The 27,713-nt window shown below is 38.0% G+C and overlaps 2 protein-coding genes across 7 annotated transcripts in view; one reads left to right on the top strand and one right to left on the bottom strand.

Annotated features, from left to right (window-relative positions):
- ADK (adenosine kinase) overlaps nt 1-2,427 on the bottom strand; it is a 486,537-nt gene extending 484,110 nt beyond the window's left edge. For 3 of the 6 annotated variants that reach the window (XR_014297905.1, XM_082674080.1, XM_082674085.1), the window contains exon 1: nt 2,311-2,407. Coding sequence is in view for 2 of the 6 variants with exons in the window: in XM_082674080.1 (XP_082530206.1) it covers nt 2,311-2,375 (65 nt within the window). In the remaining 4 variants the exon portion in view is untranslated. Of the gene's footprint in view, nt 1-1,731; nt 2,088-2,310 lie in introns of those variants that run through there. The other 3 variants (XM_082674082.1, XM_082674083.1, XM_082674084.1) reach the window with 3 other exon arrangements.
- Nucleotides 2,428-2,630: 203 nt separating this feature from the next.
- AP3M1 (adaptor related protein complex 3 subunit mu 1) lies at nt 2,631-24,825 on the top strand. Its single transcript, XM_082673854.1, has 9 exons — nt 2,631-2,897; nt 12,710-12,985; nt 13,674-13,845; nt 17,624-17,761; nt 19,809-19,894; nt 20,569-20,702; nt 21,571-21,778; nt 23,254-23,398; nt 23,870-24,825. The coding sequence occupies exons 2-9, from the start codon at nt 12,713-12,715 to the stop codon at nt 23,968-23,970; spliced, it is 1,257 nt and encodes a 418-aa protein (XP_082529980.1). The 5' UTR covers nt 2,631-2,897; nt 12,710-12,712; the 3' UTR covers nt 23,971-24,825.
- The last annotated feature ends 2,888 nt before the right edge of the window (nt 24,826-27,713 follow it).

The raw sequence follows: 27,713 nt of genomic DNA, 5'->3' as shown, positions 1-27,713 counted from the left end.
GGGGGGGGCAATACTTCCCCTGCTTGAGAACTACTACCCTAAAACTAACTGAAATTCTCACAAAGCCCTAAATCCTTTTCTTGACATCTACAAATTTATATCATAAATTTATTTGTTCCCTAGGAACTGATTCTACACATTAAATCATGCTTAGACTTTATAAGCCGTTCTCTTAAAAGTTAACCAAAACTGTTAGCTAGCCCCTTAACTGTCAAGCAAGTCATCACAGATAATGCATGAAGTCTAACCACTCAGTGTATTACCACACTGAGACCCTTAAAGCCAAACTAATATAATGAAAGTAGGAACAGCCAATCCCAAAAGGTCTTCACACAAAATGAAGAGATTTATCCCAGTACTCAGGTGTCTAATCCTGACTTCATGTCTACAGGTGGTACTAACTACATATTTTATAAAATGAGTTTTAGTTGCCTAAGGACTTTTACAAGTTTTACGTAGACACTAATAACATGTAAAATAACATTACACCTGTTTAAGAATTATTATGTATCATATACCCATATATTGCAACAACGTAAAAAGCTATGTACACTAACCACAGAACAAAACAAAAAACAGACAGGAAAGTAGAGAAACAAAAGCTGAGTGAACAGTTCACTAGGGCTTTTGGACAAACTGTGTGAGGTTAATAAAGTTGACCTTGATCAAGTTACTTAACCTCTCTATACCTGTTTCCTCCTTGCTAAAATGTATATAATTATAGTGTCTACCTTGTAGTGTTGTGGGATTGAATGAGTTAAAAAAGGTAAAATGCTGAAACAATACACATTAAACATTATTATTTATCGTTATTTTTAAGGCTGCATAGGCGAAGAGAAGCGTATCTTGGGTGGTTGTATACAAGTAGGCACAGTAAAGTCAAACAACAATGAACATGCACCCAGATGCTCTATGTTCAAACTTCAGTTCCTTAACTAATTGTTTCATTTGGGCTTCCATTTTCTCATCTGTAAAATAGGAAAGCACTTTGAAAACAGATTACCATATGACAAAATCTAAGGGTTGTATGTTTAGTAGGATAGCAGGGGAAAGTTGCAGCTGTCTTCCAATTTGGTAGAGGAAACTTTGTGAAGAAGGTACTTTTTAAGGAAATACTCTAATAATGGGCCAACCAGGGAAAGCACATGCCTTGAACCCAGGTAGGTCTGATTCAAAAGCCTTTGCTTTAGTCTACAGTTTGAAAGCTTAAAACGAAAAAGGAACATCCTGAGTCGTTTAAAAAAAAAGTTTATTTTCTTCATATAAGGTAGGCACACTAACCCTTTGACCCTTTGAAAGTAATAGGAATACATTAAAGGCACTGGCAGGGATTTGGTCACCATCCATTCAAAACAGCGTTAACACACCACCAAACCGCTAAGTGATCTTTTCTTTTCAATTATGAAAGATTCGTTCTTTCAGAGGTAAGGAAGGGTAATGCTAGAAAAAATGAGATTTGCCTTGTATGATCAGGAGTGTCCCAACAGTTTTAAATCAGTTTGATGTCTATTTTTAGATACAAAAATCTTTGCCTTCCAAGGAACATTTCAAAATCATCAAGGAATACGCATACTGCACCTTATACTTATTAGGAAGTAATATTTTAACCAATAACTTTTTGTAAGTAAAAGTTGCAACATCAAATCATATGTGAAACAAAAGTTAGGTGCAGAACTATCTCCACTGCTGCCAAAAGTGCAAAGAAAAAAAGAAAAATCAAGCTTTCCTAACCGTTCAGGCAAATGCCACCTCCGCAAAGCCTCGGAGGGGGAGTCTTGGTCCCCGGTAGAGGATCTCCAAAGATAACACCATTCGGTTCGATGTACGTACGAAAAGGAAGGTCAAGGCGCCCTTCCGCGACCTTTACGAAAACTCCCAAGAATTCTGTCTTTGCCCCAGGGTAGAGCTGTCGCTGGGCATTCTCCTCGACATCCCGCCGGGAAGAGGAGGTCGCCGCAAGTGACTCGGATCAGGTCGGGTCCGGTCCTCACTGGTCGCACCAGCTCAGCTCGAGCGGGCTCCCACGTGGCGCCCGCAGCCTGCCCAAAGACGGCGCTGCACCCCCGGCCGGCGTTCTGATTGGCCAAGGGCGGCCGAGCGTCTCCGGAGCCGGCGGTGACTCGGCCAAACTGGGCGGGCGCCGGGCAAAGGGTCGCAGCCAGGAGGGCAGCTACCCGAGCAACCGGTCCCGTGTGTTGGCCCCATGCTGGCGGTGCGGATACCACCCGGCGCCTCGGTCGCGCAACCCCATGTGGTCCCGGGTTAGCAGCAGGCACAGTCACCCTCTACCCTGTGTCAGGTAGCGCTCACCTCAACGCTCGAGGCGCCTCCACCTTCAGCTTTTTGGGCTTCGGTTCCTCCTCAGCCGCTGCCATTTTCGCGCTCCCACCTCACTTAAGCTCCAGAGCTCGCCCCACCCCTTCGGCTCTCGAAGGCCCCGCCCCCTCTCCCATCACCTCCTCCTTATCTCGAAACCCCGCCCCTCTCGGCTCCTCTCAGTTCGTGCCTCTCCCAGGCACAGCTATTTGGCTCTACCTCTCGGCCTCACCCATTGGCTAGTTCACAGCTCCTCCTAACCCCGCCCTCCCGATTGTAGGGACACCCTGACTGGTTTAGGCTGCGGATGAGCGCCTAAGTCCAGAAGATGTGAAAGCTCCCGTTTCTCTAGACTCTGGATGATCCAGTAGATTATATCCTAAAATTCAAAAGACGTCTTTCTCCTCATTCAACGTCTTCTCACTCATTTACTCTTTCCAGTACTGTTGGTTACTTTGAAGCTGTTAGTCAGGCAATCTATCCGGCATCCCAACTCCGGGGTCCTCACGATCTTCTCAGCTGCCTCGGCCTCCATCAGGAGAGGACCCCGCGTCGAATCACTGACTGGCCCAGGAGTCGGGGTGAGTGTGAGGGCCTGGGGGTCTGCGGACAGGGTGGCATCACGAAAAGTGGGACGTAGGCTGAATAGCTCGGGCTCCCGACTTCAGTCTGGGGTGCGGGAGCGTCTCTGGTGCTGTGGGCCGGGGCCGCGCCTCCCTCCCGGCCTTCCGGTCTTTCTTGCCAGCTGGGCCGGAAGGGAAAGGTGCACCTGCAGCCCAGTGTTCTCAGGCCCTCAGGCTCAAGAGGTTCAGGCTCATTGGGGTCCCTCACCGTGCTCTGACGCGGGAAAAAGGTCTTGTCACCCACGGAGAGCTAAAGTACCGAGGACTTGGACCTCAGCCCCAGGCTTCTGCTGTGGAGGACAAAATCCTTAAGTGTCCTGAGCGGACGTCCTGTTAGAGGGTGGCGCCTGGATGAGCCTGGGGTAATGCGGTGAGGACAGTGTTGCAGTTCTTCAGAAACGAGTTGATAGGACTGTAAACTGAAGAGGTGACAGTGAGTATGGAAAAGTGATAAACGATGTGCTTGGTTGGATTTGGTGGATTTGGATTGAACCCGAAGCTGAAGCTTGATTAAGAACTTGATACCTCTATAAAACTAGGAGTCCTCACATGAGAAGGAGGAATTTTGTGGAGCTTGGAATATATCGAGTTTGAAACAGTAGTTTAGGTGGAGATGAAAGAAAAGTTTATTTGAAAAAAAAAAGCCTGATAAGTAAGCCAGAAAGAAACTTTCCAGGGGAGAACCAAGACAGGTTAAGTTCGTATAATTTGGTAAGAAGTATTTGTTTTGTTTTGGGGAAACTTATCAGTGACATGAAATGCTGCAGGGATCAAAGGAGGAAGTTGAAGTCTGAGAATAGGTTGTTGGATTTGATGATTAGGAAGTCATTGGATCATTTGAGAGAACTGCTCTAATAGAGTCCGTTATTGAGAGGAGAAACTGCAAGTGTAGACTAATGCTTCTTCGTTTGGAGCATGAAGTGAAAGATGGTTGGCAAGGTCCATAAAAGGTTTGGGGTTTGTTTGTTTTGTGTGGGAGCAGAAAGCAAGTAACTAATGTATAAGATTAAACATTCAAGAAACAGGAGATAAGACCTGGGAAGAGAGGAAAGGGGATGGGATCAAAATTACAAGTGGAAAAATTAGTGTTAGAAAGAACGGAGGACACTTTCATTTGAGATCATAGGAAAAGTGGAGGATTGAAATGAATGAAAAATTACCTGAATCTTAACATACCTTTAGTAGGAATGCTCTCTTGGCAATAAGATTAGCTTTTCTTACTGAATCTTAGGATTTTACAATGTTTTTAAACAGTCAACATAATAGACTACTGGAGTTCCCTGCAGACTAGATATTTTTAAGTAGCTCAATAACATTTCAGTTCATACATAATGAGTGACATTTGTAGAGAAGAGGAATTCACTCTCTCTCAACAAATGACCTTCTCTCCTATTATGCAGAGAAAATAGAAGCCATCATCTTCTTGCAACCAAATGTACAAATCTGCTTCCCTTCTGTTTAAAGAGGAAAAAGTGTCCCTTCTCCTTGGGAAGGCAAATCCTTTCACCTAGTTTCCCAGTGCCATCCTCTCCTGACTTCTCAGGGTCTTTTTTTTTTTTTTTTTTTGGTTAAGTTACTTCTTCTCTCCAATTCATCAGCCTTTCCCCTTCTACTCACATTTTTCCTTCAGCATTTAAAAATATTCTTCCTTAACTTTATGAACTAATCCCATTTATTTTCTTGTCTTTTCCTCTCCTTCATAGCTATAGTTCTTGAATGTATCATTTACTCTCATCTCTGTTTTTCCAACTTCTTGCTATTTATTTCTCAGCACACTGCAGTATATTTTGTTTCCACCATTCCACTGAGCTAGCACTGAAACTGCCCTTACTAAGATCACCAAATGGGGCTTCCCTGGTGGCGCAGTGGTTGAGAGTCCGCCTGCCGATGCAGGGGACACGGGTTCATGCCCCGGTCTGGGAAGATCCCACATGCCGCGGAGCGGCTGGGCCTGTGAGCCATGGCCGCTGGGCCTGCGCGTCTGGAGCCTCTGCTCTGCAACAGGAGAGGCCACAACAATGACAGGCCTGAAAAGATCACCAAATGGCCTCTATGTGTTAAACTGTACGTTCTCATCAGGCTGAAAATTTGCTTCCTTTGAGGCAAAAAAAAAAATCATACTTTTATGTATAAAGCACGGGTATTTATGGTACATAAAGAGGTGTACAGAAATATTCCATGGTATTAAAATTTTATGGAAGAGGGGTGTGAGTGAACGAGAATATGAAAAGGCACCTTAGGATACAATAATGAAAGTTGAGAAACACTGTAAAATAACAGATATTTTCAGTTTTCCTTGTAGCTTGACCTCTTTGTGCCATTTAAAATGTTTACCACTCCTTTTTTCTGGAAACACACTAATATACTCTGGTTACTAGACTCCCCCCCGCCCCCACTTTTTTTTCTTATCCCTCTTCGGCCACATCTTCTCAGTCTTTTTCCAGGTCCACTTTCTTGACCCACATGCTACTCAGATTATGAAGTTACTTCCATAGGTTCTTTTCTACTATACACATTCTCTCTTTGTAGTTTTAGTCTCCTTATAGTTATATTTTGCATTAATAAAAAATCATGGAGCTTCCCTGGTAGCACAGTGGTTGAGAGTCCGCCTGCCGATGCAGGGGACACGGGTTCGTGCCCCGGTCCGGGAAGATCCCACATACCGCGGAGCAACTGGGCCCGTGAGCCATGGCCGCTGAGCCTGCGCGTCCGGAGCCTGTGCTCCGCAACGGGAGCGGCCACAACAGTGAGAGGCCCGCGTACCGCAAAAAAAAAAAAAAAAAAAAAAATCATGATTACAGTACTCACAAATCTATCTCCAGTTTGGCTTCTCTCTGAAGCACCAGACCTATATATACAATGGTCTTCTGAATATATCCATTGGGGTCAGATATATCCAGAATTGGGTCAGATTGTATAGGACCAGGGCTGAATCCCTTGTTTTCCCTCTCGTCTCCACTGCCTGTTCCCCACCCCCCAAACTTTTCTCAACCCTAAATGTTTCTCTTTTCATTTTACTCCATCCCTATTATCAACACTCTAGTCTAGACCACACATAACTCATCTCTCAACTAGTGTCACAATATTCAGTTGCCCAATTATCCAGTTTCCACAGTGCGATCTTAAAACTGTAAATTGGGTTGCATGAATCCCCTGCATAAAACCATAAAAAATGATTTTACATTGCACTGAGAATAAAGTGAACCAATCTCTGCTTATCTTCTCCATTCTCATCTCATCACTTCCATCCTCCTTCTGAAGTTGCTAAATTTGTACTGCATTTCTTTGTCTTATGTTCTTTCTCACCTTGAAGCCTTGTGGATTTTTATAGCGTACTGTATTTCCCCTATCATCTTACTGTATTAAATTGTTTGCCTTCTTTGCTGAACTCTAAATGCTGTGAGTTCAGGGACTCTTATTTTGTTCTCCTTGTATCCCCATTGCTTAATATATAAAACATTCAAAACTGTTGAATGAACAGGATCAAGATATTGGTTAAAAATCAGAATAGCTAGATTATTTTCTGGTTTCATTCTCTCACCTTAGATACAGGCCCTTCTATACCTCCATTCTGTTATATATAGAAGGAATACATTTTCTTTTTTAGACACTCTTCCAAGGATATTTTGACTATTGTAATTGCACTGCTTGTGAATCATCAGGGTGAGTGTGTTCAACATTCAGTAAAGAGGGTTTACGAAGTATTTAAGCTGCAGTCAAAGCTCTGATGGAACTGCCTCTGAACACAGTTTCTTAAGTGGCTTTAAAATAAGCTTGGAGAATTCTGTTTTCTGACTCAGAAGTCACTAGGAACAAAAAGATAGTTGTGGTGGTAGCTTTCCCAGAAAGTTTATTAAAATAATGAAATAAATAACTGCAGCTACTCAAAGGATAAGTAGCTAAAGAAACAAGCAAATTTACACTGCTGCATGTGGTATTTGTTTTTTGCATTAAGTCCTTGGTCTTAATATGGATAGAAGAAATAAGCTTTTTTTTCCTATAATAGAAGGTTAAGATGGGTTTTGAAGCTAAGCACTGTTGAAAGCTACAAGTGCTGTGCTTTCCTCTCAGCACTGAGGACAACAGCAATAAATCCAGATGGCAGTTTAACTTACTCTATTCTTCTGAGACCTGAACTACTGCCAATGAAAACAACTTTGGTGGAAACTTTTCCTGGAAAGAATTTTTCACCAGCTTAAGAGGATGTGTAGGAATCTGGCCGCTCAAGTAAAGAAACTACAAAGTCACTTGCTTCAAGAATAAGCAGCTTTTTTAGGGTATATTGTGGCAATGGAGTACCACAGATCCATGTGAACTACATTTTCTTTAGGATGAATAGTTTAAGAAGATAACCTATGTCAGCTCTCTTAAATATAATTTCTGGTCTAAATAATTTATTAGAATACATTTTGGCTTCTAACTAAACAAGAGGCATATCCTTCAACTCTTCCTCTTAAATTATAAGCTCAAACAGCACATTTGCTGCCCAGTCCAATATGATAACAGCTAGCTCCATGTAGTTATTTAAATTTAAATTAATTAAAATTAAAACTTCAGTACCTCAGTTGCATTATCCATATTTCAGGTGCTCACATGTGACTGGTGGCTGCTGTATCGGACAGCACAGATAGAGGACATGTCCATTATTGCAGTAAATTGTACTGACACTGATGCAATACAGTGTGTTCCTGATAATTAGTTTCTAAGAGGCAGGTAAGAACAGGAGCTCAAGATTCAACTGGATCTGGGTTTGAATCCTAGCTCTGATACTTATTGTATCATCTTAGATAATTGACTTATCATTTCCAAGACTTTATTGTCTTATCTGTAAAATGGGGATAAAAACAGTATTTATAGCATTGAGTTGTGAGGATTAAATAAGATAATATAAAAAAAAAAGATAATATAAGAAAAGTGCCTAGGATAGTGTCTGGCCCACAGTAAGTACTCAATTTTAGGTACTATTAATTCATTTATCTTTAATGAATAAAATACTTTGAATGAAGCTGAAAATTAATTATTGTGAAGGATGCCATATTCCTTAGGGGGCTCACCTGAAGTGCTCAAATCTGGGTCTCATTGAGTTGATTCCAATGTTCCACTTTAAATCGTACTTTATATTTCAGATGAAAATTTCATTCCACAAAAGGCATCACAATGCAAATTTAGTTGCAGATCTTATTGCTGGGTACTCCTGTTCTATTTTTTTAAAGTGTATCAGAGAACAGAGGTTAAAAGTCAGTAGGTTCTCTATATTCCAGTGGCACTATTTTAACACTCAAATAGAAACTGACACAAAGCAAACCTATTAAACAAAGCATCTGACTAGATAAAGTGGAAAGATTTAGGAGGTTCCAGATATTAATCCGGAAAAATTTAATAGGTCCAAAGCCTGAGGTATCAGCGTTTATTGCTGCCAACTCAGGTTGATAACTTGGCTAAATAGAGATGCCTTTGAACAAAGAAACATTTTCTTTTTCTAGTAAACTGGAACCCTAAACTATCAATATTAACAGCATCCATACTTTATTAATACAATAATTGCTAAAGCACATCTTAGTAGTTAGTATTATTTACTTAATAACTATTGAACATTCACCAAATGGGAAGAGGAAATCATCACCAAATAGTCTTTAAATGTCAACTGCTTTCATTAAGTAAATGACTTCCTATAAAAAACTGGTCAGGTTGATGTCATTGTTTTCTGTGTCAATAGAATTGAATGAATTCATTCTGGAAACTCTTCCTTTCCTATTTGGAATTTATCTTCATGCATAGAAATTATTATATTCATAGATTTTATATTCTTTCTCCTTAGGCTACATTTATCATTCACTAGTGTAATTTTGAATGAATGGACCACTAAACACCTGATACTGATGTTATCTATATAAAAGAAAGGAGCAAGTTAAGGTAGATATTTGTCCACTGTCTCCCATATTACAAGGACAATAAACTTTTTATTTGAAGCATAACTAACACTCAGAAAAGTATACAAGCCATAACATAAAGCCCAATGAATTATCACAAAATGAACACAACTTGTAACCATCATCTAGATCAAGAAATAAAACATTACCGGCACCTTAGGAGACCAACCCTGTTCCTGTCTCAGTCATCACCCACACTCTCCTTCCCAAAAGAAACCATTTGATTTCTCAAACTATAGATTAGCTTTGTCTGTTCTAGAACTTCATATAAATAGAATCATACTGTATGTATCCTTTTGTGTCTGGCTTTGTTTGTTCAATATTGTGTTTGTAAGATTCGTCCGTATTTGTTTCATGTAGCAATAGTTTATTCATTTTCATTGCTGTGTATTTCCCTTTAATAATACACTAGTTTATTTTCCCATTGTACTATTAATAAATAATAATAGTTTTCACTATTACAGTATATTTTTATACATGTTTTTTGTGCATATTTGTACGCATTTCTGTTAATCCACCTGGGAGTGGATTTGTGTGTTACAAAGTATTAAAGAATACTTTTTATTAATTGAAAAAATAATTATATTAAAACTAAGCATTTTTTAGACTGAAAACTACTAAACTGCAGTTTTCTAAAAATGTGAAGTTTAGTAGTTTTCAGTATATTCACAAATCTCTAATTCCAGAAGATTATTTTTATTTTTTTATAAATTTATTTATTTATTTTTGGCTGCGTTGGGTCTTTGTTGCTGCACGTGGGCTTCCTCTAGTTGCAGCCAGCGGGGGCTACTTTTCGTTGCAGTGCACAGGCTTCTCATTGCAGTGGCTTCTCGTTGCAGAACACGGGCTCTAGGCACGTGGGCTTCAGTAGTTGTGGCTCGTGGGCCCTAGATCACAGGCTCAGGAGTTGTGGCTCACGGGCTTAGCTGCACCACAGCATGTGGGATCCTCCCAGAACAGGGCTCGAACCCATGTCCCCTGCATTGGCAGGCAGATTCTTAACCACTGCACCACCAGGGAAGTCCCTCTAATTCCAGAAGATTTTTATCACCTCAAAAAGAAATACAAAAACCAGTAACTCCCCATTCTTCCCCCTCTACCCAGCCCCTGGCAACCACTAATCTACTTTCTGTCTCTGTGCATTGGCCTGAATTCTAGACATTTCATACAAATGGAATCATACAATATGTGATCTTTTGTATCTGGTTTCTTTCACTTAGCATAATGTTTTAAAGGTTCATCCTGTTGTAGCATGTGCTGGTACTTCATTTCTTTTTATGGCTGAATAACATTTCATTTTGGATATCTGTTATTTATCCATTCATTGGTTGATGAATCCATTCATCAGTTGATAGACATTTGGATTGTTTTCACTTTTTGACTATTATAAATAATGTTGCTAAGAACATTCGTGTACAAGTTTTTGTATGGACATAGGTTTCCAGTTCTCTTGGGTGTATACCTAGGAGTAGAATTGTTGGGTCATTTGGTAACTCAGTCTTTAACTTTTTGAAGAACTCAAAACTGTTTTCCGCACAGCTGCACTGTTTTACATTCCTACCAGCAATGTATGAGGGTTCCAGTTTCTCCACAAACTTGTCTACCCTTGTTATTGTCTGCCTTTTGATTTGATTATATCTAGCCTAGAGAATATGAAATGTTATCTCATTGTGATTTTAGTTCATATTTTGAAAAGATAGTGAGCTCTAGTGCTTATCAGCCATTTGTATGTATATCTTCTTTGGAGAAATGTCTTTTAAAATGCTTTGCACATTTTTTATTGGGTTATTTGTCTTTTATTATTGAGTTGTAAGAGTTCTTTATATATTCTGGATATTAGTCCCTTGTAAGATGTATGGTTTGCAGTTATTTTCTCATTCTGAAGGTTGTCTTTTTACTTTCTTGATAATGCCTTTTGAAGCACAGAAGTTTTAATGCTGATGTAAGTCTGGGTTATCTGTTTTTTTCCTTTGTTCCTTGTGCTTTTGATGTCATATCTTAAAAATGTTTTCTAATCCAGGGTCATGAAGATTTATGCATATATTTTTTCGAAGAGTTTTATTGTTTTAGCTCTTATATTTAGGTCTTTGATACATTTTGTATTAATTTTTGTATATGGTGTGAGATAGCAGTCCAACTTCTTTATTATGCATGTGGAAATCCAGTTGTCCCAGCACCATTTGTTGAAAAGACTATCCTCTCCCCTACTGAATGGTCTTAGCACTCGTCAAAAATCAGTTGACCGTATACGTAAGGGTTAACTTAAGAACCTTCAATTCTATTCCATTGATCTCTATGATTCTCTTTGTGCCAGCACCTCACTGTACCTTACATCGAGTTCTGAAATCAGGAAGTGTGAGTCCTCCAAATTTGTTCTTCTTTTTCAAGATTGTTTTGGCTATTCTTGGTCTCTTTCATTTCCATATGAATTTCAGGATCAGCCTCTCAGTTTCCATTAAAAAAAAGGCAGCTGGTGTAATAGGGATTGCATTGAATCTGTAGATCAATTTGGGGAGTCATGTCATCTTAACAATATTAAGTTTTCCAATCCGTAAGCATGAAAGGTCTTCCCATTTTTTTAGGTCTTTTAAATTTCTTTCAGTGATGTTCTATAATATTCAATGTACAGGTCTTACACTTCTTTTGTTAAATTTAATCCTAAATGTTTTGATCTGTTTGATGCTTTTGAATTGCTTTCTCAATTTCATTTTCAGATTATTCATTGCTAATATATAGAAATACAGTTGATATTTTATATTAATTTTATATTCTGCAACCTTGCTTAACTCATTTATTACTCTAGTAATTAGTGTGTGCGTGTGTATGTGTAATCTTTAGAATTTTCTACATACAAGATAATATCATCTGGAAATTGAGATCATTTTGCTTCTTTCTTTCCAATGTGGAAGACTTCTGTTTCATTTTCTTGCTTAATTGCCCTGGCTGGAACCTCCAGTACCACGTTGAATAGAAGTGGTGAAAATGGACATCATTGTTTGTTCGTTTTGTTAAGTGGAAAGCTTTTGGTCTTTAAGTATTAAATGTTAACTATGGGATTTTCTTTTTTTTTTAATTAATTTATTTACTTATTTATTTATTTTTGGCTGCGTTGGGTCTTCATTGCTGTGCACAGGCTTTCTCTAGTTGCGGAGAGCATGGGCTATTCTTCGTTGCGGAGCACGGGCTTCTCATTGTGGTGACTTCTCTTGTTATGGAGCGTAGGTTCTAGAGCGCAGGCTCAGTAGTTGTGGCGCACGGGCTCAGTAGTTTTGGCGCATGGGCTCTAGAGCGCAGGCTCAGTAGTTGTGGCGCAAGGCTTAGTTGCTCCGCAGCATGTGGGATCTTCCCGGACCATGGCTCGAACACATGTCCCCTGCATTAGCAGGAGGATTCTTAACCACTGCGCCACCAGGGAAGTCCCTAGCTATGGGATTTTCATAGATGCTCTTTATCAGGTTGAGGAAATTTCTTTCAATTCCTAGTTTAAATATTTTTAATTACAAAAGGTTGTTGGATTTTGTCAAATTATTTTTCTGCGCCTTTTGAAATGATTATATTTTTTGTCTTTTATTTTATGAATATTGTATATTGTGTTGATTGATTTTCATATGTTGAACCAACCTTGCATTCTTGAATAAATCCCACTTGGTCAGGGTTATAATCTTTTTTATATGTTGCTGGATTCAGTTTGCTAGTATTTTGTTGAGGATTTTTATACCTATAGTCTTAACTGATATTGGTCTGTAGTTTCTTGTATTGCCTTTTTCTGGTTTTGGTGTCCAGATAATACGAGGATGCTTTTTTGATATATACTAAATTTAAACGTTTTTCCTCCCCCAGAAAATGATCCACAGTCTATTTCTCATAAACTGTTCCGGTGACATATTTCTAGAGAAGCACTGGAAGAGTGTTGTGAGCCAGTCTGTCTGTGATTATTTCTTTGAAGCTCAAGAGAAAGCAGCTGATGTTGAAAATGTACCACCTGTTATTTCAACACCTCACCACTACCTCATCAGTATCTATCGGGATAAGCTCTTCTTTGTCTCTGTCATACAGACTGAAGTGCCACCTCTCTTTGTAATTGAGTTCCTACATCGAGTTGCTGATACTTTTCAGGTTGGTTATTCATCAGATACTTTGAAATTGAATTATCCAAGTTATATTATGATTATATTCTTTAAATACCCAGTTTTTGATGTGTAGTCTGTCTCTCTGTCTCTCCCTCTTCTTTTCAACTAAGCATAAGTTCATAAACATAAACCTTTTTAGTAGGGCATACAGTAGTACACATGGTGCTCCAGTTACTGTTTTAGAAGAACAAAACAATCTCATGGTAATGGAAGCTGTATTTTTTTTTATGTATTATAAATTATGTCATCAGGAAATAATAGTGCCCTCCACATACAGTTCTCTGAATAGTACCACGATTTTGACTGGTTATGAAATCTTCCAATACTTACACTTTATTTTTTTCTTGTCTTGCTGAATATACCAATAATTTTAAACTGATCTTTGTTTTTTGGAGTACCTAATCAAGGCAAATGAATTTTATAGTTCACATTCTGTTTTAACATTTCAGTGTACTTTCTGGCATAATATGTAATAGGAATTCAATTTAAAAATATTAAGGAAATATTGAGAAATAGTATATAGAACTATGGAGGGTTTTTTCCCTCTGTTTTACATATTTTCAACATCTTAAACAATGAATTATGCTACTGTAAGCTTACCCTTTAGAACAAAAAGTATTTAGCAAGCCTGTCTTCATGTCTTCCATTGTGTAATGTTATGTACATTTTGTTAGGACTACTTTGGTGAGTGTTCGGAGGCTGCAATTAAGGATAATGTGGTCATAGTATATGAGCTCTTGGAAGAAATGTTAGACAATGGATTTCCACTGGCTACTGAATCTAACATTTTGAAAGAATTGATTAAACCACCAACAATTCTGCGTTCTGTCGTCAACTCTATTACAGGTAAGATGAAACACACTCTGTTAGGAACTGAGCCATTAAAACTTCATAAACAATTCATTTTTGCTTATGATCTGGCAGATTATTAAGGTAGTCCATTTTGGCCAGAATTATAGTTAGTGATAATGTTAAAATGGATATATATTTCTTTTCATGAAAAGATACTATATCTTAAATGATACAGAACTTTTGGTTATTACTCTTCTGTTATTTTGCTACAAGACTACAAAAATATTATTACTATTGTTTAACAGGAACTAGTAAGACTGAATAAATTATCCCAGTTAATCATAAAGAAGCCAATGTAGTGACAGCTGTTAACTATTGTGGTAATCATTTTGTAATATATACATAAATCATGATGTTGTGTACCTTAAACTAATACAATGTTATATGTCAATTATATCTCAGTAAAGCTGGAAAAAAAATAAAATTAAAATATAGCATTATAAATCTGGCATTATGCTGCATACCCCACAATTACTAGAGTATAGAAAATTTAAGACTGCACCACAGAGTACATGCCATCTCCTCCAAGTCTTTATTTTGTACATATAGAAGATATATTAAAAAGAGAAAATTAGTCTATTTGTGAGATTTCGTGCATTGTGGGCCTTGTATTTGTGTTACAAACTTCTAATTTTGGTTTAATTCTTGAGTATAGCTAGAAATTAGGTACATCCAGAGGATGATATACTTTTGAAAGTATCAAAGTCTTCTAGAGAAAGATTTCTGTGAAATGTTATATGCCACTTCAGCTATACTGTCCACCATTGCAAACCCCTTTCCAAGTGCACTGACCTAAAAAATGGGGTAAGAGAGGCCTATAAGAAAGTGATCATTCCTTTATTCATCCTCTGGGCAAGACTGAGTGTCAGGAGAAATTTAAGGAAAGATAGGGAAGGGTAAGCTGTGACAAAGCGAGAGAGAGGCATGGACATATATACACTACCAAATGTAAGGTAGATAGCTAGTGGGAAGCAGCTGCATAGCACAGGGAGATCAGCTCGGTGCTTTATGAGCACCTGGAGGGGTGGGATAGGGAGGGGGAGGGAGGGAGACGCAAGAGGGAAGAGATATGGGAACATACGTATATGTATAACTGATTCACTTTGTTATAAAGCAGAAACTAACACACCATTGTAAAGCAATTATACTCCAATAAAGATGTTAAAAAATAATAATAAATAAATAAAAGACATCAACTAACCACCAAAAAAAAAAAAAAGATGGGGTGTCTTTGCTCCTAAAACGTAAACTCTGGATGAGAAACTGAAAAAAAAAAAATTAAAACACATAAATAACAATATAAGATTTTGAAAAGCAATTCCATACTTTATAGATGGTGTAGTGACACTGGAGGGTACACATGGTGTAATATTAAATGGGAAAAAAAAAACAAAACAGGGAGTTCCCTGTCAGTCCAGTGGTTAGGACTTCTTGCTTTCACTGCTGGAGCCCAGGTTCAGTCCCTGGTCAGGGAACTAAGATTGCACAAGCTGTGCAGCGTGGCCAAAAAAGAAAAAAAAAAGCACACAACCATAAAAAGTTACTCTTAATTATACATAAATATTCCCACAAAAAATGTTCTAAAGTTTATAATACCATCTCCAGCTAAGGAACTACATATTATCTTTATTTTTGCATTATACTTTCTGATTTCCAAAATGAACATGTATTTTATAGTCAGAAAAAAATTAGTGAAATATAAAATTTTTTAAATTTGATATTTTTTTAAATATTTATTTATTTTATTTTAATTTATTTAGCTGCTTCGGATCTTAGTTGCAGCACACGGGATCTTTAGTTGCGGCATGTGGACTCTTAGTTGCAGCATGCGTGCAGGATCTAGTTCCCTGACCAGGGATCAAGCTCGGGCCCACTGAACTGGGAGCGCTGAGTCTTAACCACTGGACCACCAGGGAAGTCCCATAACATGGATTGTTAAGGCAATACATTATAAAGATCAAGAGAGTGGTTCAGTGTATAAAGTAATCTCTCCTGAACTGTAGTGGGTGGCCCTAGGACAGGGTCCTGGAGAATCAATAGAATTTAGGAAGAGAGGGAGGAATAAGAACATTCTTCATAGATGGAACTGTATGAGAAAAAACACACAGTGAAAAATCTTGAATTGTATTAACCTGTTTAACAGAAGTAGAGCTGTTTTTCAGTTGAGTAGTGAGATAAAATTAAAAAGTTAAGTTGAGGAAGTCCTGGAATGGTAGTCTAAATATTTAGCTTTAATCATAAAGCCAGTGGGGAAACATTTAAAGTGTTTGAACAGAAAGATTAAAGTAGTGTTTTTAGAAAATTCTGGAATTAACAGGATTGGAGGCAGGAACACCAACCATAATTACACTACAAAGTTGTATGTGTACTTTGACTGCAACTACAATCGAACACGGGTTTGAACTGCCCGAGTCCACTTAAAGTCAGATATTTTTCAGTAAATACATATTATAGTACTACACAAGCCGCAGTTGGTTGAATCTGTTGATGCAGAACCATGTGTACAGAACACCAACTGTAAAATTATACATGGATTTTCAACTGCACAGGGATCAGCACCCCTAAACCCTGTGTTGTTCAAGGGTCAAGTGTGTATTTATTATTTTTAATAAATTTTTATTTATTTATTTTATTTATTTAGGCTGCGTTGGGTCTTCGTTGTGCGTGGGCTTTCTGTAGTTGCGACGAGCAGGCTCTCATTAACGGTGGCTTCTCTTGTTGCGGAGCACGGGCTCTAGGCACACAGGCATGCGGTGGCATGAGGGCTTCAGTAGTTGTGGTGCACGGGCTTAGTTGCTCCTAGGCATGTGGGATTTTCCCAGACCAGGGATCGAACCCGTGTCCGCTGCATTGGCAGGCAGATTCTTAACTACTGCGCCACCAGGGAAGTCCCAAGGGCCAATTGTATATTTTAAAGTGAAATCTGAAAAAAGCAAAATTATCAAAATAGAAAAAAATAATAAATGCAACCTGTTTTGAAGGAAATGTTTAAAGAAATGTACCAAAATGTTAATGGTAGGTGTATTTTGGTGATAGGAAGATAGATTTTTTTTAGCTACTTTTCTGAACTTTTCACATGTTGTTGTTATTGTTAAGCATGTACTACTTTTGAGTTGGAAAAGTAAATTAACCAGAATGTTAAATATGTCACAGCTCAAGGGTATATGTTTTGGACAACCAGACTTATTTTCAGACATATGTCAGTTTACCAGGAAATTAGCCAGATTTTGAACATTAGCCATATTGCATGTGAGTGTGCCATATGGGTGTGCTGACCTTAAAATGGGAAACGGCCAGAGTATGTTCTTCAGCCAGTTAACTCTGCTTGGCGGCATCTCATGTATAATTTAAGCTGAATACCAAATGGCCTACTTATCACTCTGTATTCTCGGTGCAGACATTTTATCAGCAGAGGGTTTTGAAACAACCAGCCTCTTTTTTCCTCAGTGGTAGCAGGATGAGATTCTGTTGTTGAGCCACTGGAATTAGGTTAGGTTACTGTTAACACACAGGAAGCAAAAGATAAGTAAATGAATTTAACCTGGTTTGGCAGATAGACACAGGACCACATGGCCTATTTCTGTCTTCTAGAAATTTGATCACATTGGTATGGATATGTCTCTGACAGTTCTGTAAACCATCCACAACTTCAGTGGAGAAATACCCAAACACTAAAGAAGCAGCTAAAGTACTTGAGTTTTTTTTTCTGTTAAGAACTTTTCTGATGAGCATCTTATGTGTTAGCTTTGCTTTCTGTTTTTCCGGTTTCTAGGCAGTAGTAATGTTGGGGACACACTCCCCACTGGGCAGCTGTCCAACATCCCATGGCGCCGAGCAGGGGTAAAGTACACAAACAATGAAGCCTATTTTGATGTCGTTGAAGAAATAGATGCAATTATAGATAAATCAGGTAATTGTGTGCATATTATCTTATCAGGGAAAAAACAGTTCAGCTGACATAAGCTGAATAGAAAACCGAAATCCCTTGGCAGTATGCATTTCAGTGGAAAAGCATTCATTTTCAAATCTGTTTATTTTGTCCAGAGGTTACATATTATTTTCATAATCTCTAGTTGAGAAATGCCAAACCTTTGTAAATCAGATCTAATGCCACCTTACTTTAAGCCAGTTATTACCCTATATTCATTTCCATCTTGCCATTTATTCAGTTTAATATTTGTTGTATATCTACTATGTACCATACTTTTTGCTACCAGTTTATCTGCAGTCCTTCTAGTAAAGACCCCAGACTAAAGAGCAGTACTGTATTAGAACCATAACGTTTTATTAAAAACATCTAGTCCAACCCTCACATTTTATACAAGGCGAAACTGAGGCTTAGAAGAGTTAAGTAATCTGTTCAAGGTCACACAGCTAGTTGGTGTGTGAATATGAGTTACTGTGAATTATAGACACTGTCTCTACAGTGAGTGCCCTTTTTATTATAAAATTCCATTTTATCGAATAATAGCTGTACTATTAAAGAATAATGGCTCTTATTTCTTAAAAGTTAACAGCTAGCTTAGTCCATTTCATTAGAAGCTTGGCTAATTTTATTTTAAATATTTTAACTTTGATTTATTGTTAAAGTATTTTAAATAAAATTAGCCAAGTTTCTAATGAAATGGACTAAGCTAGCTGTTAACTTTTAAGAAATAGGAGCCATTACAAACAATAAATGCTGGAGAGGGTGTGGAGAAAAGGGAACCCTCTTACACTGTTGGTGGGAATGTAAATTGATACAGCCACTATGGAAAACAGTATGGAGGTTCCTTAAAATACTAAAACTAGAACTACCATACGACCCAGCAATCCCACTACTGGGCATATACCCTGAGAAAACCATAATTCAAAAAGAGTCATGTACCACAATGTTCATTGCAGCACTATTTACAATAGCCAGGACATGGAAGCAACCTAAGTGTCCATCGACAGATGAATGGATAAAGAAGATGTGTGGTACATATATACAATGGAATATTACTCGGCCATAAAAAGGAATGAAATTGAACTATTTGTAGTGAGGTGGATGGACCTAGAGTCTGTCATACAGAGTGAAGTAAGTCAGAAAGAGAAAAACAAATACCATATGCTAACACATATATGGAATCTAAAAAAAAAAAATGGTCATTAAAATATTTTAATTTTGAAAACAAAAACACTAATTTGAAAAGATACATGCACCCCAGTGTTCATAGCATTATTTACAATTGCCAAGATATGGAATCAACCTAAGTGTTTATCAACAGATGAATGGATAAAGAAGATGTATACACAGTGGAATACTACTCAGCCATAAAAAAGAAAGAAATTTTGCTATTTGCAGCAATACGGATGGACTTGGAGGTCATTATGCTAAGTGAAATAAGCCAGATAAAGAAAAATATTGTACGATATCACTTATGTATGGAATCTAAAAAAATACAACAAACTATTGAATTTAACAGAAAAGAAGACTCACAGATATAGAGAACAAATTAGTGGTTACCATTGTGGGGTGGGGTGGGAGAATGGGAGATACAAACTGTTGGATGTAAGAGAAGCTCAAGAATGTATTGTACAATGCAGGGAATATAGCTAATGTTTTATAATAACTGTAAATGAAAAGTAACCTTTAAAAATTGAATAAATTTTTTTTAATTTTAAAAATCACTGGAAAAAAATATTTTAACTTCATATCCAGCAGTCTTACAAAGTAGACGCTATAAAGATAGGAACAGGTTTGATTTTCCTTAGAATTATCATATTCTAACCAGAGATAGGTATAGGCCATGGCACTCAGTAAAGAAGCTATCTGAACTAGTGTAATGGGTCCTCTGTCCACTAACCTTTTAATAGATGTGCAAAGCTTCAGTATGTCTGACACCCAGGAGATATGTCCATTACTTCAGATACAGTGATAGCTCTAGTAAAGATGCAGATTCCAGTGATGTTATCACCTTTATTTCTTTCTTTAGGATCTACAGTCTTTGCAGAAATTCAGGGGGTAATTGATGCTTGCATTAAGCTATCTGGAATGCCTGACCTTTCCCTTTCTTTCATGGTAAGTTTTCTCCTGTTTTGTAGCTCCTTGCAAGCCTAATACATGTGAAGTACTAAATGAAATGATAAATACTGAGACATGTTTGTTTTAGATTGCAAAGGATTATCTAAGAAATATTCCTAACACAGCTTCCAAAGACAGTAGCTTACATGATGAGCATTGCCTTTATGGAAAGGCTGAGGAGGGGTCTTTGCCTCTGAGTATGCTAGAAGTAGCTTAAATGGCTGGCTGGCATCTGCAAATGTGCGGTGCTACTTTTCCTGAATTATTACATGCTTTGTTGATATGAAAGGGCATTGATCTTTTGCATCATTTTAGATACAGCATGATACACTACTAAGAACCATAAAGAGAACTGAGCTCTGATGCTATCTCTGCCTCTAACTTGTCCTGACCCTGAGCTCTTTGAACCTCAGTTTTTTCATCTATGAAATGGAAATGATACCACTCACATTTTCTACCTCATGGTTATTGAAATTCAAATAAAATAATGTATATAAAATACTTGCAGACTTTAAAGCATTGTGAAACTAAAGTTGTGTTGATGTGATCATAACAAACTCTTACATGACTGCTATATCTTGATGAAGCATATAATTTCTCATAGTATCTGAATTAGAGTTACAATATTCATTATACTTTATAAATATGGTTGTCTTCTGTTTCCCTGGCAGAACCCGAGGCTTCTAGATGATGTCAGCTTCCACCCCTGCATCCGGTTCAAGCGTTGGGAATCTGAAAGGGTTTTGTCATTTATTCCTCCAGATGGAAACTTCCGACTCATATCATATCGTGTCAGCTCACAAAAGTATGTTGATGCATCAATCAGAATCTCCTGTCAAATATCAGTGTACTGCATAGAACTCACTTTTCCCTGTTTCATTCTGACAAGTTGGGTACTTGAATTCATCATTGCTCCCTTTAGCCACTGCTCACCAGGAGACCCAGGAAGAACTGGTGAAAATGTGTGTCTAACATAATCAGTATACTTTGAATCTTAAGAGTACAGAGTAGTAGTAAATTAGACTGTAGTAAAAATATATATCTGAGAGCAAGCATTTTGGACCATGCATAACCTGGGCAAAACCGTAAACCCATACCATAATTTTACTGTGGTCTGTGGACGTCATGGCTGATAGAAGGAGACAGACTTACCTGTAGCTCTCCAGGACATTCTTCAGCTAACTGGCTTGAAGTTACTCTTCTCTGCAGTGAAGTTTAAATGAATGATTTAGCATCGTGAGTTGTAGCTGGTTTGTCCCTTGAAAATATCAGAAAGTATTTTGGGTAACATCAGAACAGGACTTAAAAGCAGAGGAATTGTTTCTTGGCCCTTACCACATAAAAACTGATTTATTTAGTTTGTATAATTTTAAATTATCTTTCTATGGGATCTTATTTCATTTCTTTAAACGAGGGCTGTTTGCCCCAATTGCTTATACTATAATTAAGCTTCAGATTTCTATCTTGATTTGTATACTTACTGCTCAGAAATTGTATAATTCCTAGCGGAGTGTTTCCAGAACACTGTGCTATACTCAACCTGCTCTGGTACACATACTCAATCTGCAGTTCTGGGGGTATAGGATACTCTGGACTGAGGTTTTCAGGCCACCTCTGGAACTCACACTATTAATTGTATGTTTTTGTGGTTGTGTCTTTCTTTCTCTTTTTAGTCTAGTGGCAATACCAGTGTATGTGAAACATAGCATCAGTTTTAAGGAGAACAGTTCTTGTGGTAGATTTGATATTACAATTGGACCAAAGCAAAATATGGGGAAAACTATTGAAGGAATCACAGTGACAGTTCACATGCCAAAGGTTGTGTTGAATATGAACCTGACACCAACACAAGGCAGCTATACTTTTGATCCAGTTACCAAGGTACAGCCACCTAAAATCAAGAGTGAGCAAGTGTTTCTGCAATCTTTATTTTGTGCTCTGGGGATGTGGGGGGACAGAGGAAAGGGTCTAATGTCTTGGTTAAAATTGAAGTTCCTAACAAAACCTGGAATGCATACTGTGCTGTGCTTCTGCCACTGCCTGAAGAGGGAATCCTGCATCTGCTGCTGAGTCGACAAACAGAAGTGAGACTCATTCTTTCTTCCTTCAGAGTCTGCCTTTACCTATCCATTGATAATCCAGAGATTCACTCACTCTTCAGTGAGGAAGATGTCTCATAGAAGCCTGTGATATAAATTTTGTCTTCCTTTAACAAACAAGGAAACTAAAGCTCTGAGGTCAAGTGACTTGCTGAAGGTCACACAGCTAGTTAGAGGCAAGGTTGGGATTCGAACCTAAGGCTATCTGGTAAACTTTTTAAAAAGAGAAAAGCATTATGTGGATATAATGATCTATTAATTGTTAATAGATATTATAATCTATTAATTGCTAAATTTTCTGTAGAAATTAAGACCTTTCTCTTCCTTTCTAATTTAAAAGCATTGTTTCATACTCTTCCACAGAGGATGTTGGCTAGGAAAGCTGCCTTCTCACCCTACATATATTTGCCTCTAGCAGAAGGATTTCAGAGAAATTGTAAAAGATGATTTTTCTCTCTGCTTCCTGCTTGGGTAAAAAATGATTCTTTTCTTCAGTAGAGTCATTGAGCTACCTGGTAAATGCAAAGGGTTTTCTTTTTTTTTTTTTTTTTTTTTTTTTTAGTAAAATCATTGAATGTTAAAGATCATCTAATCCAATACTGAGGATTTGAAGAATCTCCCCAGAGACCACACAGGGATGAGAAGTGAAGGGGGAGCTCCAGATCCCTGGCCCTTCACCCCAGCTTCAAACATAATAGCTTCAATTTCTCATCTGTTACTGAGCTTCCTCACTAAAGATTTCATTTGAACAAAGGGTTCCATCACTAAAAGTTTAAAAACACCAATTTAGGCCCATCTTCTTATTTTATGGAGAAATAAACTTAGGCCCAGAGATAAACAGTAAAGGTGGTATAGTGGAAAGAACATTTGATACCAGAGAGCTGTAGGTTCAAATCCCAGCCTTGCCTCTAACTAGCCATGTGACCTTGAGCAAGTCATTTGACCTCAGAGCTTTAGTTTCCTCATTTGTTAAGACAAAATTTACATTACAGGTGTCTATGAGACAGCATATGAATAGTGCTAAGCACAGTGCTAAATCCAAAAGTAGATGCTTAACAAACATTGATTCTCTACCCTCACTCTCCATTCAGAGTCACAGAACTAATTAGTGATAAAACTCAGTGGAAATCCCAGGTCTGTTTCCAAGACACTGTGCTTTATTTTGTACAGAAGTTTATGGTGTCTTTGCACCTTGTCTTTGAACATATGTCTTTAATAAATAGTTCAGAATGTTTTTGTTTTTTATGTCTTTTTAAGGTACTAACGTGGGATGTGGGAAAAATCACTCCACAAAAGCTCCCTAGTCTTAAAGGACTGGTAAATTTACAATCTGGAGCACCCAAGCCAGAAGAGAATCCAAGCCTCAACATACAGTTCAAGATCCAGCAGCTTGCCATTTCAGGTAAGGAGAAATTTGACTTGTGTTTAAGGGTAATTGAGTTTTGCTGAGGTCAGCTACTAGGATCTTAGAAGGGTTACTGACATTCCGTCTCTACAAAGAGCAACAGCTCCAGTATGCCTTTCACTTTGTGCTATGGGTACAGTGATTTTGGAGAGCACCTTATTTCACACAGCTTCCCTTCACCCCTACCCTCATTCAAGCACAAAGAAAGGAGTCATTCATACTCACAGAAAGTAGAATTATCCTTAAAAGACACTGCTTGTCCACATGGGAATCTGAACTAAAACCATATTTCCATAGTGCTATAATCTGTGAATGGTAGAAGACACATTGCTTCCAAATGGTGACAAGCACACTGGTTAATGTCACATTTACTGTGTAGTAAACTCTATTTGCTAAGCAAATATTGTATTGGTTGGTGTGACCAGGATAGTAATTTATTCCTTTCCTTACCTATTCTTTTTGACACAGGCTTAAAAGTAAACCGCTTGGACATGTATGGGGAGAAATATAAGCCATTTAAAGGAGTCAAATATGTCACGAAAGCTGGAAAGTTCCAAGTGAGGACATGAGAAGAGGCCAGAATTCCTCAAGATATGTTTGTTTTCCAAGTGTCATTACAGTTTATTACCATTAGGTACCAATTGGATGGGAATACATATTCTAGTTAAAGCATTTGTGTCAAGCCACACACCGCTAACAGAGTTGCTTAGTAATCAATGTAGGGTTCTTAAGTAGCTTTAAGCTAAGGAAACTTCTGAATGACTTAGCTTATTTGTATCTTGTCACCTAGGATGATTTTAGAGGTGATTTCCTCCATAGGGAGACACCAGCTGGAGGCTGCATATTTTAACAGTCAAGGCAAAAGTCTACAGTGATAACCTCTCTCCTAAAACAAGTGAGCTGGTCTCAGCAGGAGCTATCTTAGTCTGTAATGTCATGTATCAAGTGCAGCCAAATGTCACACTTGATCTTAGCCATCCCAAATCTTCTGTCCCAACAGAGGAAAAATTCCTCCCACCCCAAGAAGTTTACAGAAAACTGCCTCTTCAAGTGTTTGCCTTATTCAGCTTTTCACTTATGCCATTAAGCAAGCACTGTAGCAAAAGCCACTCCACATGGCCCTGGCAGGGAGCACTGCTGCTCCATGCTCCATTCTCACTGTACTTGGTATTGTATTTTTTATAAATAAGATTTTTATGTAAAGCTCAGATTTTGATTTATAGGGATTGCTTGCTGCAGTAAGTACCATCTCAGTTTTGTGCCACTTGGTTCAGCTGTTAGCACAGTAAAAATGATTTGTATCAAAGGGGTGAATGCTTTAAGGTAATAAAAGGAACACTACTTCTGCTTTTAGGAAGTTATTGCAAGCACAAGCATTTGAGATTTTAAGCAAATTAATGTAGTAAAAGAGAAACTTAAGTGAACCTTTGCCATCTTCATGTTTTATAAAGCTTATCCAACACCACTTAAAACCAGTCAGCCTAAAGGCCTCATGCCCTAGTTCAGCTAAAGGAAGAAAATGTGCCTGCCTCACTGTTGTCAATCTTTTTTTTTTTTTTCTTAAATCTTTTATCTCTGTTGTTGTTCTTAAGGGTTTCAACTTGTCTACACTCCTTGTCTTCAGGGGAACTCCCTTTTCATATTGTGTGCTTCCCAAGGCTATAGTCAATAGATTCCTTCCTGAAACTATTGTTGTAACTGTCACTGGAGTATTTAAATGTCTCTACTGTACTGACAAAGTACATTATAATGAGGCAGAAACAAAATCCTCAGTAACATTGATAAACCTGTATTGATCTTCATGGTTGGCAAGTCAGTCCACAGTTGTTATCATTTAACTTGATTGACTTAGAAGTCCTTGCCCAGTTATTTTGCTTCATTAGACATGAAGAATGGAGAAAGTTAAGGTGTAAGTTCTTGCTCTTGCTATTAGTTTTCTTTGTGACTCCATTCTTTTCATTGTCAACTTATCCCTTACCCTTATCATGCTAATCGTAGCCCTTACACTCATCCCATTCTGCTGTCAGGGCTAGTGGTTGGTGCTGGTACAGGGAGCCCACTGTATAGCAGCATTCTTACCTTTGCCTGCCTAGGGCACCCAGCCTGCCTTTCATCTAATAGGAAAGGTTACTTTTTGCAACTTAGTAATTTCTAGGGTAACCAATATCAGCTTGGCAGCTAAAATTAAGATGTTGCCAAATATTTATTCCCTTTGCCTAAGATTGGTTACCCAGTTCAAATGCTTTTCATTTTAATGTCTTCCTCTTCAAAGTTCATACCTCAAAAGAGCAATCAATACATTGCTTTTCTTTCTGCAGAATCCCTAATCTCAATCATCCATATATGGACTAATTTTCTTTCTGTGCTATCTTCTCATATACAAGCAGATTGTATTCCAAGAGTCCCTTCTTCTAGCAATTTCTGCTAAAACTTCCAAGTAGACTGTTTCCTTTTACAATTAAATTATTGTATTTATTAATTTGATTGAATCCAGTAAGTCCTTTCTCTAGCTCTGGCTACACTGTCAATAAAAAGATGAAAGCAACAAGTTGATTTTTTAGCTTGACTGTTAATTCAGCATTCTCAGCTGGGCATGCCACAGTGTTAGGGCAGGCTGAACACGGTCACATTTTACTCTGCCTCATCACACAAGGTGTGAGGGTTGTTGCAGAGCACTTCCAAGTGCTCCTCTCTTGACCTCAGCCTTATATATTTTCTCTAACCATCACCCTTTTAGCCACAGACTGAATAATAAGTGATCAAAGCTACTCTCCGTACCACCACGTACTAATAACAAAGATCCATGAATTCTTAGTAGTAGTGAAATATTTTCAAGCATAGAATTCCAGATAATTCCAGGATAGCCTCATTTTCTAAATTCTTAAAGGAGTATAACCCAAAAGCTCATTTTCTGCATAAAGGAGTCACCATCATTTTATTCAAAGGGAGTTCATGTGATGGGTTCATTCCTTAAGTGCTGCTATAGAAGAACCTTGGAAAATACTGGTCCTGGTGTCCTTAGAGTCATCTGACTTGAGAAAAACTATAATGCAGCAGGAAGGCAGCACCAGTGAGCATATGGTAAATAGAAAAAATGAGACCGTGAATACTGTTTTCAGATATTACTGAGCTAATTCAGTACCTCTGGACAGTTCCCTTTAACTCAGACAGCTGGAATCTGCCTCCCTAGTCAGCAACTTTTCTATGTTAAAGCAGTGATAAATGTAGTCAGCGGTACTATCCCCCTTTAGTGATATTTACCACTTTCATATATAGAAAATAAGGCAAAAATACTGATGTCCCAGCTCTACTTCAAGAACCTGTTCCTCCTCTTAGAGCTTCCTCAAGCAAGAAGAGGAATATGTGCCCGAAAGCTAGCTCTGCCTCATAACTCTGGTGGATCCCTGACAACCCTGTTGTTCTGTATTGGGCTTTAGAATATTAAATATCAACCTGCAATATTCCTGCACATGTAATAGCTTTAGCTTAGGGGATAGTGATGGCTTCCACATACAGCCAGAATCTTCTAAGGTGGACTGCTTCAACCAGGGGATGATCTGTATCATCTGGCTGCTTTCCTCTGTTAACCTTTTGTCACTTCTGCTCCTTCTAGTTTATAATCCCCAATGTTGTCCTTTATTACAAAGGTCTTGTTAAGTAAATATATTACCACTGGTTTCTTCTTCTTCCAGTACAATATTTGGATTAAATAAAAACCTTTAGTTTCCACATTTTGAGGATTAGCTTCACTGGCTATTCTTCAAAACAAAGGAGAAACCTGATCTAAAAGCTCTTGCTGAAATAACTTACCCATCATTTAAAGCATTATTTATATAAATGTACTTTATTGTTTTAAACAGAAGAGGCAGAAAATATTTGCATATAACAAATCCTAGCTTATAAATGTAATTTTTTAGTGATGTCTAATCAGCATTCAGGGATTTTTTTTTTTTTTTTTAATTTGCTTCACTGTGTCTTGAGCACTGATATTAGAGAAAAGCACATTGGCATAAAGTGTAAACCAGTGTCTCAAAACACTGGAAGAACTTGGAGAGCAAACATGATTTTTCTTACTTCCTCTAAGTAGTCTTTAGTAAAACAAAAGGTGATCTTTGGCATAGATTCATGCTTTAAAGGCATTAATATTGCATTTATATCAGGTAAGCAACTATACAAGGATGCTGAGGGCCTTGAAAATAATCATCAGTTAAAAGAAAACAGAGGAAGCCTGAGTGTACAGTACCAACTTAAGACAAGTTTTACACATTCGATGTTAGGGTCTAACACACACTGGAGGTTGGGAGGACATTCA

Source organism: Grampus griseus (assembly GCF_964374135.1).
Source record: "Grampus griseus genome assembly, chromosome: 16".
Lineage (NCBI taxonomy): Eukaryota > Metazoa > Chordata > Mammalia > Artiodactyla > Delphinidae > Grampus > Grampus griseus.
This window is presented reverse-complemented; position numbering and strand designations above follow the sequence as displayed.

What these genes read in the sequence shown, in the direction of transcription:
- AP3M1 (XM_082673854.1), top strand. Translation starts at nt 12,713, where the DNA reads ATGATCCACAGTCTATTTCTCATAAACTGTTCCGGTGACATATTTCTA. An exon ending in GAGTTGCTGATACTTTTCAG is followed by an intron (nt 12,986 to 13,673) that starts GTTGGTTATTCA and finishes ACATTTTGTTAG; the next exon opens with GACTACTTTGGTGAGTGTTC. An exon ending in TGTCGTCAACTCTATTACAG is followed by an intron (nt 13,846 to 17,623) that starts GTAAGATGAAAC and finishes TCCGGTTTCTAG; the next exon opens with GCAGTAGTAATGTTGGGGAC.